The sequence below is a fragment of the Myodes glareolus genome, chromosome 17 (genome assembly GCF_982192425.1).
Source record: "Myodes glareolus chromosome 17, mMyoGla1.1, whole genome shotgun sequence".
In the NCBI taxonomy this organism is placed as follows: Eukaryota; Metazoa; Chordata; class Mammalia; order Rodentia; family Cricetidae; genus Myodes; species Myodes glareolus.
This window is the reverse complement of record NC_142042.1, coordinates 62,864,216-62,881,533: the sequence shown is the minus strand read 5'-3', so window position 1 is coordinate 62,881,533 and position 17,318 is coordinate 62,864,216. Positions and strand designations below refer to the sequence as shown.

General features: G+C 39.7%; 1 protein-coding gene and 1 non-coding gene across 3 annotated transcripts in view; one reads left to right on the top strand and one right to left on the bottom strand.

The window, feature by feature from the left end:
• Window positions 1-17,318, bottom strand: part of Snx27 (sorting nexin 27) — an 83,066-nt gene that overhangs the window by 34,938 nt on the left and 30,810 nt on the right. For both annotated transcript variants that reach the window (XM_085678010.2, XM_048427927.3), the window contains exon 3: window positions 2,165-2,357. In XM_085678010.2, coding sequence (XP_085534136.1) covers window positions 2,165-2,357 — 193 coding nt within the window. The remainder of the gene's footprint in view (window positions 1-2,164; window positions 2,358-17,318) is intronic.
• Window positions 15,065-15,137, top strand: Trnai-uau (transfer RNA isoleucine (anticodon UAU)). Its single transcript has one exon. It is a non-coding gene; the product is annotated as a tRNA-Ile (tRNA).

The window sequence follows — 17,318 nt, the reverse complement described above, 5'->3', positions numbered from 1 at the left end:
GGTTTACATTTAAGTTGTCAGAGCTAAGCATGGTCGCACACATCTACAATTCTAGTACTTGGGAGGCTGAAGCAAAAGGTTCACTGCAAGTTCAAGGTCAACTGAACCACAGCAAGACCTTGTATCAAAAAGTACACAGAAAATGTTTAAATCATCGGTAACAGGCAACTATAACCTAGTATATGCATCCTTACATATGCAACCCTAAGGCATGACAAGCAATTCACCTAAATGATATAGAACAGTACAATAAAAGGAAATATAAAGATGTACTTTGCTAAAAATGTTATATGCAAAAAAATATAGCACATTTAAATTTTAAGTCCTGTGGGATCAATTATCAAGTCAGAACATAGGGAAAAAAGGCAATGGAAGAAAGAAAAAGGTCAGCTAAGAATAAACCAAATATCAAATTGAAATGCAAAGGAAAACATTTATTTGTCCAGGAACAGCAAGTCAGAGAACATCTACCATCACTTTAGAAACGGGGCAGGTAAACCAAGGACTTGAGTGCAACGGAGCACCTAACTTCACCTACAAAGTGATCTAAGGAAGACAGACGGGCACACAGAGCAAGACAGCAGGGAGAAGTGAGAAGAAAGGTACCCACCACTGGAGGATGATGAATGAAGAAAGGTACCCACCACCCCAGGATGATAAACAACACTGAGGACTTTATGGCATGGTTTAAAGTACCCTATCTAACATGCCCATGGCGTGTTCAGGAAAACAGATGGGGATGTCCCACCACTTCAATGTGCGAAATAGCTCTTCAGGAATAAAGTTCACTGTCAGAGTTAATTTTGTCAGGGTGTTCTGTTTTGTTTTTATTTCAAACTGAATTAGGTCAGTTAGTCTTTACACATTATTCCTTTAAACTAATATTCTAAAGAATCCATTGCACAGTGTGGTAGTCTGAATGAGAATGGCCCCCACAGGCTCATGTGTTTGAATGCTTCATTCTCAGTTATTGGAACTGTTTGGTGGGAACTGGGCAAAGTGGCCTTGCTGGAGGAAGTGTAACACTGGGGATGGGCTTTGAGGTTTCGATAGCTTATGCCTCTCTTATGGATGAAATGTAAGCTCTCAACTATGGCTCTGGCTCCAGTGCCATGCCTGACTACCTGTTTGCCTGATAGTATGCTCCGGCCATGATGACGGCCATGACTTACCCTCTGAAACGGTAAGCAAACCCCCAATTCAATGCTTTCTTCTATAAGCTGTCTTGGTCTCGGTGTCTGCTCACAGCAGTATAACAGTGATTAAGACACACAGCTAGCAATAATAATCAGCTGTAATAAAACAGCCAGGCGAGTCTCTCCTCAAAACCTTGAGATTATCTTACTTAGATCTGTGTCATTTCTTCGCCTTTCTAGAAAAACAGATTCTAGTATCTACATCCACACTATCATTTCAAAGTTTCATTAATTCTACCTATAGGCTGCTGAGAACAAGGACACTTTAGATGGCTAACAGCTGAGTAAACCTTTACAGCTATGAAAGGAATTTTTATATACAACAGTGCTATGAGCCAAGAATCAATCATCAATGCAGTATAATATGTATTTATAGGTAAATATAACTCTTTAAATAAAAGTCCACCAAGAACTACCAAAACCATTCATTTTTCTGTTAGGAATTTCTCTGCAAGCTAGCAAAGCAGGGCACTATCACCATAGAGAACATTTTGGCCTGGCCTTCCGAGCCTAGGTCATTTACTACTTCTCATCTAAAACGTAACTTCCTTACACTGCTGGTTTTTATGAAACACAGGTATGTAATTCAGGGATCAGAAGCAAGCATAGTAAAGTTTACCCCCCCCCCCCTTCTGAAACAGGGTTTCACAGTGTAGCCCTGGCTGTCCTGGAACTCACTCTATAGACCAGGCTGGCCTTAAACTCACAGAGATCCACCTGCCTCTGCCTCCCGAGTGCTGGGATTAAAGGCCTGTGCTATCCCCTTCCCCTTCTAAACATTTTAAAAACTTACATTTATTTATTTGGGTGGGGCACACACCTACCACTGCAAAGGAGTGACGGTCAGAGGAGGACGACCTGTATGAACTGGTTTTCTCCTTCTACCACATGGGTCTTAGAGACTGAAGTCAGGTCATTAGATTTGATGACAAGTGCCCTTACCTACCAAGAAGTCAAGTCTGGCTTACCCTTTTCTAGATATTCTTCCAGTCCCCGACGCCGGGCATCTAGCTGCTGTTCTGACAATGAGAACGGCCACTTTCCTGGAAGTCGAGGAAATGTAAAGTTGGCAAATTCTCTTTTCAGGTTTTGGTGCAGGATGGCAAATTCCCGGTACCGCTTAGAACACAGCTGCCGCCCTGCCATGTAAACGTTGTACACCTGTGAGACAGAACAACAAAGGCACCGTCATCTAAAGTCACATGGGCTCCAGGCAATGTCATCACATTTTCAGGCTAGGTGGCCCTTACCTGCTTAGCCATCTCACCAACCATGGTCCTTTCTGTTTTATTTCTTCTCTCACAGATGGCATTTGGGTTGTTTGGAAGTTTAATTAGGAATGTGAACAATACTGCTATGTCTATATACAAGTCTCCTGTTGTACACACAGAAATGGGAACTGAACCAAGTTTTCAAAGATATGGGCATTTAACCTCAGGAGACAGTGTCCAACTAAGCCACAGGATTTTTAACAATTTACACACCTTTCCTTAGCATCTAAGAAAAAAATCCTTTTAAGGGCTGGGAAGGAAGTATAATTTGTAGAATGCTTGCTGAATGCAGGAATCCTGAGTTCCTAGTAGGAGGAGCCCAGCACCAGAGAAACCAGGCATTGTGGAACATAATATATAATCCCAATACTCAGGAGGTATAGACAGAAGTTCAGGGTCACCCTCAGCTATACAGCAAATTCAAAAATATGATATGCAAAAAGAAATGTATTTCTGCCAATGGAAAGAATATGAAAAAACTTCAGAATGATCCTAATTTATTTTTCTCCAAGTTACTAGCCAGGACAGTCTGTCAACATGACACACAAGTATATCACTTACTAAGGCCTTTCTTCATCATTTCCAAAATCTCATATTAATATCAGCATAGCAATCTGAAACATTCCAACTTTTCAAAGTTCACAGTTGGCCAGGCACACCTTTCTCTCAGCACTCAGAAGCCAGAGGCAGCCTGGTCTACAGAGGGAGTTCCAGGACAGCCAGGGCTACACAGAGAAGCCCTGTCTCAGGAATAAAACATAAAAAAGTACTACAGTCTTTAAGAATTCAGTCTCTTTAAAACATCCAAAGTGTTTTTCAACATTTGAAACATCTCTATGTTGAACATTTCTTCCTATATTTATTGTTAGAGGATCCTTTTTTGGTAAAATACCAGTTTTGTGGCTCACCTACTGTTACCTTAAATTTGTGTGCATTTCTCATGGATTGGTAGGACTCCTGGAGCCCTTTACTTTGAGATGTTTGTTTGCTTCACTATGTTGCCCAGTTGGCCCCAAACTCCTGAGCTCAAGTGATTCTCCTGCTAGCGCCAAAGGAACAAGCCACCACTCCAAGCTCTGGATGGTTTTTCCACTGGGATTTTTGTTGGGTTGTTTTTGAGACAAGGACTCAATGTGTAGCACAGGCTTAACTCAAATTTGAGATTCTCTAGCTTCTGCCTCCCAAATGCAATCTGATTACAGGTGTGCTCTACCGTGTCCAGCTTGTGTTGTTCTTGCCGATCCTTTTCACTTGTGCAGTATGACTATTTTCTCCCATTTTTCATAATTTTTGAATAATAAAAGCTCTTAATTGTATTTATTTGTTTGGTTTTGGTTTTTGGGTGTCTTTGTTTTGTGATAGTCTCCCTATGTAGCTAGCTGAAGCTGGCTCTCAACTCCTGATCCTACTGTTTCTACTTCTCTGGGCTAGGCCACCAGACTTGGTCCAGACAGCAACCCTTTCTTTCTTGCTATCAGTTCCACCAACAACAGCAAAAAACTCTGAAGTCTAAGAGTATAGTTTATTACTCTTCTTCATAGAGAACACTTTTGTGCCTAAACAAACTTTTTTCTACCCACAGATTCAAACCTTAAGTACAGTGTGGTAATGTATGCACTCAAGAAACAGAGGCAGGGGGATCACTGCAAATTCAATCAAGGCCACCCTGGTCTACACAGCAAATTCATGGCCATTCTGGTCTAACATCAGGCAAGTCCAGTTCAAGGCCAATCTGCTCTACAGGGCAAGAGCAAAGTCAGTCTGGTCTACACAGCAAGGTCAAGACCAGTCAGGAATGCTAGTAAGAACCCATATTTACAAAATAGGGGAAAGATCTAAAAACTATTTGCCAATATTTACTACTAAGAACTTGTAATTTTTTCTATAATATGGAGTTCTACTGGCAATTTTTTCTCATTGTCTTCTTTCTTAACTTTTGATATTTCTTTTGAAGTCAGAAATATTTAAATTAATTTTTACTGTTTTCCCTAAATATAAATATAAGCCGCCCAAACTGGATGTCCTTAGGTGGTCTGTATCAACTTCTTACTATAAATAGTAGAAAGCTGGACATAAGACAGGAAGCAACTCTTTCCCAGTCATGGACAACAGGCAGCAAGACTGTGACCCTGAATAAAGGAAAGCAGTAAGATGAGCACTGCAGCCCCGGCTCCCTGCCTGGGTAACTTCTAAAGGCTCGAGGAGGTCACGTGAACAAAGTGCACAGAGGCCCAAGTAGCTCAGTTGGTCAGGCTAAGCACACAAGAAGGTGGTAAAAGCACGCAGGATCCAGAAATCCCCTCCAGGTCACTTGAATTCTGATTGAATAGCAATCCAAGGGAAAAACTCTCACCTAGGGAGCTGTAAATGAACAACTCTGAGTTCACACTGGGTTTAGAAGAACTCAACTTTCTTCCAACCAGAAAAAAACAGAATTCCCTGAATTTTTTGGCATTTAGAAGCCAGCTCAAAAGGCCTATTCTAGGAAGGAGACTAAACTGGCTCTAGACTAAGATCTCCTCTAGCTAGGGATATTCTCACGCATCCCACACTCGTCCAGCATGCTCTAGGACCTCAGGTCAATCCTTAACACTTACTTTATAATTTTTAATGTTTTTAAAAAAGCTATACAATGCCAGGTATGTTAGTGTGTGCCTTTAATCCCAGCACTCGGGAGGCAGAGGCAGGTGCATCTCCGAGTCTGAAGCCAGCTTGGTCTACAGAGCAAGCTCCAGGACAACTACGGCTACAAAACACAGTGAATCCCTGTCTTACAAAACACAGTGAATCCCTGTCTTGGGGGTGCAGTGGGTGGGAATCTGACAAAATCTAGTGTCTAATAGCATTAAATTCAGTATCTAGTATCCAACAAAAAAATTTAACAGACATATAAAGAAGCATGAAAATTTTATAGACAGCCAGAAGGAAGGGCCTCGGGAGAGACAGAAACAAGAATGCAGTAGGCAGGAACTGTTACACATGGCTTTAGTTTCTATTTGGGATTTAGGAAGCGCTATGAAAACTTTCACCACTTGAGGTAGAAGAGCACCGAGGTCTGACAGACCAAATCAAAAGCTGAAAATGAGCATAGAAAAGAAACCAGTTGGCAGAGAGAGACTGGAAATACTGCAGTGTCTGAAGGTGGAGTTTAAGGTATCAATCAGACGTGTGGTGCACTAAGTCTCCAGAACGCCAACAGTATACCATAAAAGTCACCCTTGAGCAGCGACCCTGGTCAGGTATTAACCTCTCCGCTCCAGCCTGCACCCCTTCTTCAAAGTGTACCATCTCTAAATAAATCCACATCTCTGTCCAGCTCTTCACCCTACCAAACAAGCGTCTGGTACCTCTCTGGAGGTTCACTGAATGCCGACATACCACACTGGCACAATACATCCCATTGACTTGCAAACCTTTTCCATAGGTCTCTAACAACAAAAACTGGGTGCACTGTAGGAGACTAAAGAGAGTTTCACCTGGTGGCTCAAGCATACAAGAGGTGATTTAGCAATGGTTGAGTCAGACACAATGTCCACCCACTACCCAGTTCCTTTTTGTCTCCTAAGAAAAGATAGCAGCAAATCTCGTGATGCAGAGGGCATGGGCAAAGACTTTGAAAAAGTAAGAGAGTCACTCCCTATTCTTGGGGGTAAAGGAAAGCCAGCCCTCGTTCCTACCGTGACATTACCAAGAGGTCTGATGAAGGGAAAACACTGCAGAGTTGGTTTGACTTCAAAAAGGAGAAAAGGCAGAAGAATTAAAAAACCAGAGACAAAGACTAACCTAAAACAAAAGGTAGACCAAACAATATCTACCTCTGCCATGACAGAGAGCAGGTGAACAGGGTCTGCTGAGATGGTCCAGTGGTAAAGGTACTTGCAAAAACCTAACAGTCTGAGATACTGCCTCAACATCGACATGGTGGGAACTCTTGAGACATCCTCTGACCCCCATAGACACCTACAGCAAATAAATAAACCAACAAACAAATGCAAAGAGAGAACTTGCCTGTTGTACAGACACTCAGGGGTAGCTGAAAGCTCAGAAGATGGAAGAACACTGAGAACCCCTGAATGCCTTCCCCAGCAGCCAAACACCAGAAACAGCAGCCATTCAAGAGGAGTTGCAGCCAGTCAATAAGGTAAGGATAGCTCCAACAAAGCCCAAACCCAGTTGACTATTTGCTCAGCTCCTTAACAGAAAAGGCCCAGCCACTTCGAGGTTCAAATATTGATTTCAGTGCTGACAGTTTTCCCACACATGATGGTTTGGAGTCAAATACTAAAAAACAGCAGCGAAGCTGAGTATCCCTTCCCCTTCCCCTTACTTAAGAGATAATGTATCTACACAAGAACACAGATGCTGTGGTGTCTTGAGTAAGAATGGTACCACAGGCTCAAATATTCAAATGATTAGTCATTAGGGACTGGCACTACTTGAGAAGGACTAAGGTGTGGCCTTGTTAGAGGTTTCAAACGCCCAAGCAGGCCCAGTGGCTCTCTTTCTTCTTGTGGATCTAGAGGCAGAACTCTCAGGTACTTCTCCAGCATCATGCCTGCCAGCATGCCACCATGCTACTCAACATGACAATGGTTTCTCTGTAGCTTTGGAGCCTGTCCTGGAACTAGCTCTTGTAGACCAGGCTGGCTTGAACTCACAGAGATCTGCCTGCCTCTGCCTTACGAGTGCTGGGATTAAAGGCGTGCACCACCACCGCCCAGCTCATTTTTTAATTTTACAGAAGACCACAGCTAAGAGATTTAGGAATTTTACTGAGATTGTGGTTATTTTAGAGAGACTATGGATATTTCAGAGAAACAAATTTTTGTTGTTGTTGCTTTGATTTCTCGAGACAGGTTTTTCTGTGTAGACCAGGCTGTCCTCAAACTCAGATATCCTCATGCCTCTGCCTCCCTAGCACTGGGATTAAAGGTGTGCCGCCACTGCCCAGTTGAAGCTGCGTGTTTTAAAGAAACTGAAAATGTAATGACTGTAGAGTGTTTCAAAGTTGGAATGTTTCATATTGTGGCATTGATGTTAATATAAAATCTTCGGGATCATCAAGGAAAGAAAGTTTTATGACCTTAACAACTGATGTGTCTGTGCATCAAATTGACAAGGGGTCAACTGTCCTGGCTAGTTTATTGTCAAATTGACACAAACCTAGACATATCTGGGAAAAGGGACTCTTAATTGAGAAAATGCCTCCATAAAACTGGCCTAAGGTAAGTCTGTGGGGCATTTCCATGATTAATGACTGATGTAGGAAAACCTAGCTCACAGTGGATAGTGTCTGCCCTGGGCAGGCAGTCCTGAGTGTGTGCTCACAGTGGATAGTGTCTGCCCTGGGCAGGCAGTCCTGAGTGTGTAAGAAAACAGGCTGGGGCAAGCCATCAGGAGCATTCCTCCATGTTCCCAGCTTTTAAGTTCCTGTCCTGACTTCCCTCGGTGATGGACTGGGACCTAAGGGTTGTAAGACAAAATGAACCTTTGCCTCATCAAGTTACTTTTGGTCACAGTGTTCTATCACAGCTACAGAAACCTGAAGACACAGGGTCAGGATGATTACCTGCTTTTAGGGCTTTGTGCTACAATGGACATCAGTAGCCAAGTAGCACAACTTGGAGAATTACAACTCTGAAAGAAGTTCAGATGGATGACATGAACCTACAATCCCATCTGTTTAGGAGGCGGAGGCAGGAGGATTATTTGAGCCAAGAGTTTGGGGTAGTACAGAACTACATATTGAGACCCCATCTCTTAACAACAAAACCTCCAAAAGAAAATCTAACATCATCTTGGCTTGAATGGGAAAAGACTCCTAAGCAACTGTGGCTGCCATAGGAATAGGCAATAAAGACGCCTGGAATAAAAGCCAGAGATGGGAATCTCTTCTGTGAATAAACACACATGTATTTCGGACTAATTTATCTTTGAATGATGTGTGGCAGGTGCAGGGGCTGAGGAGATGACTCAATGGGCAAAGCAGGTAAGTCAGAAGAATACCAGAGAACCCAGAATCTACACATGTAACATTCACAGTATCCAGGATACTATTCAAAATTACTATCAAAATTAGGACATGGTTCATTCTCGAGGGAAAACCACTTAGTTGAGAACAACCCTAAAATAATGTAAAAGTTGAAATGTCCAAATATAAACAGCCAATGAAAGAGAAACAAACCCAGAAAAAAACCCTGCATATTTATCAACTGATTCTCAACAATAATGCTGGAATACTTCAATGGGGGAAAGCATATTCTCTTCTAAACAAGTTGCAGAAACAACTGGCTATCTGATTAAAAATAGATAAAAGAACCTTGGTGCTGTTTGAAGCACAGCTACTGCGTCCTGCCCCAGGAAGCAGCTGGACAACCTAATTGGAAAGCAGCGCACAGCACATGACAGAGACACTGGACAGCACAGACATGTACAATGGTCTTGAAATGAAGGGGCTGGGAGCTGGTTCCCAGGACTCGAGCCGGGTGCTCAAAACTGCTGTTAACTCCAGGAACAGAGGATTCAATGCGCTCTTCTGGCCTCCATGAGAACACACAAACAAAAATTATATATTTATATATTTACAGGGCAGGATATGATATATATTTTTAAAAGGGGCAGAATATGGATGGTACACATCTTTAATCTCAGCACTCAGAAGGCAAAGTGATAACTTCAAAGCCAGCTTGTGAGCCACCACGGGGTTGCTTGGGAATTGAACTTACGACCTCTGGGGAGCAAGCAATGCTCTTAATCTCTGAGTTATCTCTCTAGCTTCCAGTATCTATCTTATCTCTCAAGATTAACCCTGAGCCAAAAGGGTCTCTGTGTAGGAAAAAAGAAAGAAAGAAAGAAAGAAAGAAAGAAAGAAAGAAAGAAAGAAAGAAAGAAAGAAAGAAAATGAAAAGAAAGAAAAAAAAGGTAAGTAGGAGGGTCCTAGCTATCTCCATGGATACCTGAAACATTTGCTGGCAAACAGATTGCAACCAACACAGGCCCTGGGCCCAGTTTGGGCCCAGTTATAATTATCACTGTTCATTAGATTGTAATTACATTGCACTCACCCATCCCTACCCAGCTCCTACTGCCATCCTGAGCCTTCTATACCTGAGCCTTATGAAGCAGCAAAGTAGTTGCCCCTAGGCAGCTTGATGGGTCCAGTCCTGTGAACATTTCATTCACCCTGCACAGGCCCTGCTTTGCTTTTCCGATCTTCAGGTTGAACCTCAATGTCTGCCTCTGGGTTTTTATTATTTGTGCTACATTTGGTGCCAACATTTGGGGTATAAATTCATGAAAAAGCCTTCTGCCTGTGGCTTTACAGACACTGGCTTAGGCCAGAACTACACGCTGCTGGAGTCATTACCCTAATGGCTAGGTTTTTCTTTTTTTGTCACTTGGAAGGCTCTCCCTGAACTCCCTTCTCAGCATCCTGTCAAACTAGGTAGCTGCCTTGAAATCCAGTCAGGCTTGTACTGTTCTACACAACAAGCCTCACATCTTCAACAACATTGTTGGAAAATTTCATTAAGACAATTGGGAATTTAAATTAAATTAAATTAAAGGGAGGAATTATTTAAAAGGGAGAGTTTTTCCCCCCCACATAAAAAATGGGAAACACCGTTACAACTAAGGGATTTGGGTCTTTGTATGATAATACACTGGACAGTTTGAAAATGGGATGATTAAATGAGATGATATCTAATTAAATAAGATTTATGTAATGTCAACTGTAAACATTATCAACTTTATCATTTTTGTTTTATCATTAAAAAGTTGGTTAATCTGAGTGCTAAGATACAGGCCTTAGAAAAACCTAATAAAATAGATCACAGAGATATTCAAATCCAGAGAGAGAAATTTAATGGAGAACCAATTTCAGCATTGCATTTAATAATAGAGAGGAACAGCTAAGGTTTTTCAGACAACCAGCCTGTTACAGCTAGCTGGACCCCTGTTAGATTTAAATGTTAGATTTAAGGAGATTCAAGGAAGCAACAGTCTCAGATGGCATGCATTCACCTTTTGTGAAACAAATGTTAAACTTGTGGCCAGTTTATAATAGAATTATCCCTAAAGACTAGATGGAATTGGTTAAAGGTGTTTTAGAACCAGGAACACAATTACAATGGAGTACCTAGATAAGAGAAGAGGTTAAGATTATTAAACAATAGAGTGAAACTAGAGGTAGGGAAATCTCCCAAGATCAAATTCCTGGAAAAGGAAATTATGCTACTATAGAAAGTCAGGCTGTAGACGGTGACCACACCCTGGGTTTATGCTGTGCATCAGCTTTGAATGCTTGGGACAAAATTGGAGAAATAGGGGAGAAAATGAGTCATTTATTAAAGTTATACAGGGCCCAAAGGAAGCCTTTACTGATTTCTTACAAAGAGTGACTTCAGCAGCAAATAGAATGATACCAAATTCAGAAGCTAGAAAATAATAATTAAATCTCTGGCTTTTGAAAATGCCAACTCTCGAGGGCTGGAGAGGTGGCTCAGTGAGTAAGAACACTGGCTGCTCTTCCAGATAACCTGAGTTCAATTCCCAGCAACACATGGTAGCTCACAACCATCTATAATAGGATCTAATAGCCTCTTCTGGCCTGCAGAGCACTCATACAGAAAATATAAATAAATAAATAAATAAAAAGAAAATGCCAACTCTCTATGCAAAAGGATAATTAGGCCATTAAAGGCAAGATCAATACCTTTGGAGGAATGGATTCAAGATATAATTAATATTGACTCTCTTGACCATGAAAATGCATGGATAGATTTCCAGAGGTCTAAGGAAAAATAGAAATATCATATTATAATTGTGGGAAACAAGGTCACCTTAAAAGGGACTGTTAGACATGGTGTTTCTAGAAACAATGCTTTTCCCAAGAATAATCCATTCAGAATGCTCTTCCCTTCTGTGTTATGCAGAAGGTAAGGCAAAGGCAGGCACTGGACTAATGAATGTAGGTCAAAGAGAAATATTCAAGGTAACCCTTTGCCATTGGGAAACTCTGTGAGGAGCCTCTTGCAGGTCCCTATGCCAAATTCGGTTCAGTCATTTCCTGTTAGCATGAAGAAAACACCTTCTCAGAATAATTAAAAACATAATGCCTATTTTAAGAATCATACTGCTCTGTATAGTAGTAAAACAACTGTAGAAGAAAGAACAAATTCAGGAGAAACCATGAAGTGAGTATTTTGGCAAACTTCTATAAATGCACAAAGACCAAAATTAAAAATACGAATAAATGAATTTGTCATTGAAGGTCTGATAGACACAGGTGCAGATGTAACAGTAATTTCATCAGAATCTTGGCATCCAAGTTGCCACTTCGAGATGTAAATGTTCAGTTTTTAGGGACTGGAACTTTATCTCAGGTAAAGCAGAGCATGAGATGGGTCGAATGTATAGGGCCAGAGGACAGAGAGGAATATTAAAACCATATGTGGCCAATACAGCAATGAATTTGTGGGGACATGATTTGTTAAAGCAATGGAATACTCAGATCCAACATTCCCTCAATCTTAGAAACAAACTATAAATTAACTTATGTGTCTGGAAAAAATATTACAAGATATTATAAATAACAGTCACTGACCATTCAGGTTGTACAAGAACAGGGCACTACAGCTGCTGATTCAAAGACACCAACAGCCCTACCTTTAAAATGGTTGACAGACAAACCTGTATGGGTTAAGCAATGACCTTTAACAATAGAGAAACTGCAGGCTTTAGGACAACTGGTACAGGAACAACTAGATGCTCAGCATATCAAAGAATCAACCAGTCCTTGTAATTTATATTTGTTGTTAAAAAGAAATCTGGAAAATGGAGAATGGTAACAGATTTAAGAGCTGTTAATAAGATGATTCAGCCAACGGGCTCTCTACAGTCTGGCATTCCTTTGCCTTCTCTATTACCTAAGGTATCCCTCTTATGGTTATTGATTTAAAAGACTGTTTCTTCACTATACCTTTACAAGAAAAAGACAAGAGAAAAATTTGCCTTCACAGTGCCTACTTATCTCAGCCTACTAAGAGATAGCAATAGAAGGTTCTTCCATGAGGAATATTAAACAGCCCCTCCCTGTGCCAATATTTTATAAGTCAACCATTGGAAATGATATGGAAGCAATTTCCTCAATCTATAGCTTTCAATTATATGGATGACATTTTGTTATCTGATTCAAATGTAGAATCTTTAGAAAGAATGTTTAAAGAAGAAAATTTTTGCCTTGTTGGGGATTACAACTTGCTCCTGAAAAAATACAATTTTTTAGGTTATACAATAGGTTTATAAAAAATTAGACCCATGCCAGGTGGTAGTGGCACTTGGGAGGCAGAGGCAGGAGAATCTCTGTGAGTTCAAAGCCAGCCTGGTTTACATAGTGAGTTCCAGGACAGCCAGGGCTACACAGAGAAAACAAAACAAAACAAAAAAAGGACCCCAAAAGGGGCAAATTAGGAGCTGGGCAATGGTGGCGCATGCCTTTAATCCCAGCGCTCGGGAGGCAGAGTCAAGAAGTGTTCTGTGAGTTCAAGGCCAGCCTGGTCTACAAGAGCTAGTTCTGGGACAGGCACCAAAGCTACAGAGAAACCTTGTCTCCAAAAAAAAAAAAAAAAAAAAAAAAAAAAATTAGGGGTCTGGAGAGATGGCTCAGCAGTTAAAAGCATTGCCTGCTCTTCCAAAGGTCCTGAGTTCAATTCCCAGCAACCACATGGTGGCTCACAACCATCTGTAATGAGGTCTGGTGCCCTCCTCTGGCCTTCAGGCATACACGCAGAAAGAACATTGTATACATAATAAATAAATATTTTTTAAAAATTAAAAAGAAATTAGGAGAGACTGAATGCAGACTATTAATGACTTCCTTAGATAGTGACAAGGACTTAAATAACCCCAGGGAATCATCAGCTGAAGCTGAGAAAGAATTGGCTTTGATTGAAGAGAAATTACAGAAAGTACATGTGGATCCAAATCTAACTATATTCTGGTATTATTATATTACCCTCCAAACATTCCCCTACAGGAATTTTAATGCAGAGGGAAGATATTATTTTAGAATGGATCTTTTTATCACATAAGCTGAGTAAAAAAATTAAAATTTATGTAGAAAAGATCTCCAAGTTAATTAAAAGGAAAACTGAGACTTCATCAATTAGCACGAATAGACCTAGCAGAAATTATAGTACCTTTCAATAATGATGAAATTGACAAATTATGGGAAGAAAGTAAACCCTGGCAAAGAGCTTGTAGTAATTCTTTGGGAGAGATTAAAAATAACTATTCCAAAAGCAAGAGAATTCAACTTATGAAGAGAACAAACTGGATCCTACTTTATGTTGTACAGGACACACCAATAACTAGAGCCCCTACATTCTATACTGATGCAAATAAATCAGGAAAGGCAGTTTGCAAATCAAAAAACTTGAGTAAAGTGGATCAAAGCCCTTATGACTCTGTCCAAAAGTCAGAATTATACACAATTCTCACGGTACTGAGGAACTTTAAAAAATCTCTCAACATAGTTACCGATTCACAATATGCAGAAAGAGATGTTTTGTATATCAAAACTGCTAAATTTATACCAGCTGACACAGAATTGGCCTTATTATTTATTCAGTTACAAGATAAAAATCAGGAATAGGAATCATCCCATATACATAGCACACATCCAATTCCATACAGGTCTACCAGGTCCTGTAGCACATGGTAAGACAGAAATCAATCAATTATTGAATGGAAATGTGCTGAAGGCCTCAGAATTTCATAAAAAACATCATGTTAATAGCAAAGGTTTAAAAAAAGACTTCCATTATGTGGCAACAAGCCAAAGAAATTATAAGGAAATGTCTAACTAGTTCTCTGCACAACCAAACACCACTACCTGCAGAAAGAAACCTAAATGGTACTCAAAAGAATGAAATCTGGCATATGGGTATGTTCATTTTGCAGAATTTAGAAAGCTAAAATATGTACACCACACCATTAGTACTTAGTCAGGTTTTCAATGGGCAACTGCTTTGCGTTTGGAAATGGCTAATTTGGTAATCACACATTTGCTAGAAATTATGGCCATCATGGCCAAAAATAAAGACAGACAATGGTCCAGTATATGTCTCTAAAAAAGTGAAACATTTTTTATAGTTATTATAATATGAAGTACATTACAAGTATACCACACAATCCTACAGGGCAGGCAGTTATAGAAAGATCAACTCAAACTCTGAAGGATATGTTAAATAAACAGAAAGGGATGATAAGTACTCCCAGAAACAGTTTGCATAAAGCTTTATTAACTTTGAATTTTCTAAATGTTGGTAAGAAAGGAACAACAGCTGTGGAGAAACATTGGATAATAGAAAAACTACAGAATTAGATCAGCCAATATACTTTAAAGATGTGCCTACCTCAAAATGGATAAAAGGACATGTGTTATGTTGAGGAAGGGGTTTTGCTTTGTTTCCACAGGAGGAGAGCTATGCATACCATCAAAATTGATAAAAATTCAATTTGAACAAGAGACAATAGTTCATTAAGCACCATGGCCATTTAATCTAAACTAAACTATAAAACTAACAAATGGCACGTGGTTCCATAGTGTAGCGGTTATCACGTCTGCTTTATACTCAGAAGGTCCTGGGTTTGAGCCCCAGTGGAACCATTGCTTCCCTTCTGGGGCTAGTGAGATGGCTCAGTGGTTAAGAGCACTGACTGCTCTTCCAGAGGACCCAGATTCAATTCCCAGCAGCCACATGGCAGCTCACAACTGTCTGTAATTCTAGTTCCAGGAGACCCAACACTTAAGGCAAAACAACAATGTACATAAAATATAAATAAATAAATATTTAAAAAAAACTAACAAATGCTTTTCATTTGATCACATATAACTTGCCAAAAGAGAATCTCCCCAAAATTAGGATTGGGGAGAGGTTTTGTTTCTGTCTTTTCAGGAGAATAAAGAGAGCCAGCTAAGAAATCTGAAGACCAATGGACAAATGAGACATCTTAAAAAAAAAAAAAGGACAAATCATCTAGAAAAAATGTCTCAAGGAAAAGAATAAATTGGCCTATTGGTATATCACATTTTCAACAGTATAACATTTTATAAATCTTCCCAAATGTGTGTATATAAACATATAATGCAAATGGTCTTTGTAGTCCCAACCAATTAAAGAAAGATTAAAGCTGACTTTGGAGTTGGAGTGTGGTTCTCTCCTTCTCTAAACCCAAGCGTGCTTATTAAAGTTAAATCCAAAATCTCTGTCTCATGTCAGAACAGCCACCTGATATGGGACAGAAGAAAAAAATTTAATGACTATTTTATTGCCACTAATCTCATAATCCTTTGGCTTTATATTGGCTCTTTAACAGCTTTTCTTAATGTATGCATTTTAAAAGATTTGTGTGTGTGTGTGTGTATACACATACACTTTTATCATATTAATGGTCATATAGAGTACTAATTAATTCTAGAAAAAGGTTTCATCTACCTTCCTGTACATGATTTTGGGTTTGAGTCTCTTATCAGTTTTCTGCAGTGAACCATGAGCAAACCTAACAGAGATCTTTAAAGTCTCTAAAAGGAGAATAGGGCCCCACAATGACAATTCCTCCAGGACTATGATAACACCACTAAGCTTAAAAACACCACCTAAAGATCAGCTTTGGACTACAAACTGCTCAGAACAATTTCAAGGTGACTAACTGAGATGATCCAGCCTAACAGATTACTCTAGCCAGGACTTGAGATGAGCCCTATACTTTGCCATTACACAAAGACTGGACAACAAATGATACCTCTCCAAGGACTTGACACTTAACCCAAATTTTTCTTTTCAGGATCCCCTAAAGATAACATCACTGCCCACCCCAGAGAGCAGGAAGTAAATTTAAGATTATGACGTCCACATTCCTAAGAGGTGGGATGGGTGGTTTTTAGTCATTCAACAGGTTATGGATATTTGTCATTGGTTAGGGGGGTTGGTTACCAGCTGCTATTGGTTACAGCCAGGAGGAAAGTTGAGCAAAAGAGATTAGATTCAGAGTTCTTGTTTTGAAAAGAAAAAAAGGGATATAGATATGACAGGATAAAAGGGTAGATTACTGAATCTACTCTGAAAAGCAAAATGGGGAAATACAGATATGACAAGATAAAAGGGTAGATTACTGAATCTACTTTTAGAAAGCAACTACTAGTTTTAAACGTTTTACATTGGACTGGACTTTTGTATATTGTATACAAACTGTGTATACAGATACAAATTTGAGATTAATTTTGTTAGAACATACATTGTTTTGTACATACATTTCTACTCTCGTTCAAGGTATTGTACCTATATAACTCATTTAACAATATAATGCAAATTCTGAGTCCTTGAAAATTATTATTATCCACTGTTTAGAATAATAAGAAATTGCAAGCTAGTAATTAATCACCTATTATAATTGAACTTGCAGTTATTTAGGTATATTTTTTGTTTTTTGGGTTTTTTTGTTTTGTTTTGTTTTGTTTTGTTTTGTTTTGTTGAGACAGAGTTTCTCTGTAGCTTTACAGCCTGTCCTGGAACTAGCTCTGTAGACCAGGATGGCCTCGAACTCACAGAGATCCACCTGCCTCTGCCTCCCGAGTGCTGGGAGTAGGTATGTTTTCAAGGTCAAACAAAAATATATTTTAGATAGACAGGTCACTTTCAAACACTTCAGAGATCTACAAAATATGGCATTTAAAATGTTTTAATAACACAAGTTCTTTTTTTTTCTCCTAGCAGCACCAATCTACTTTAGAGAAGATAATGGGCATCAAAGAAACTCCACATGGAGTTTACTTTCTTGGTAGCAAAAT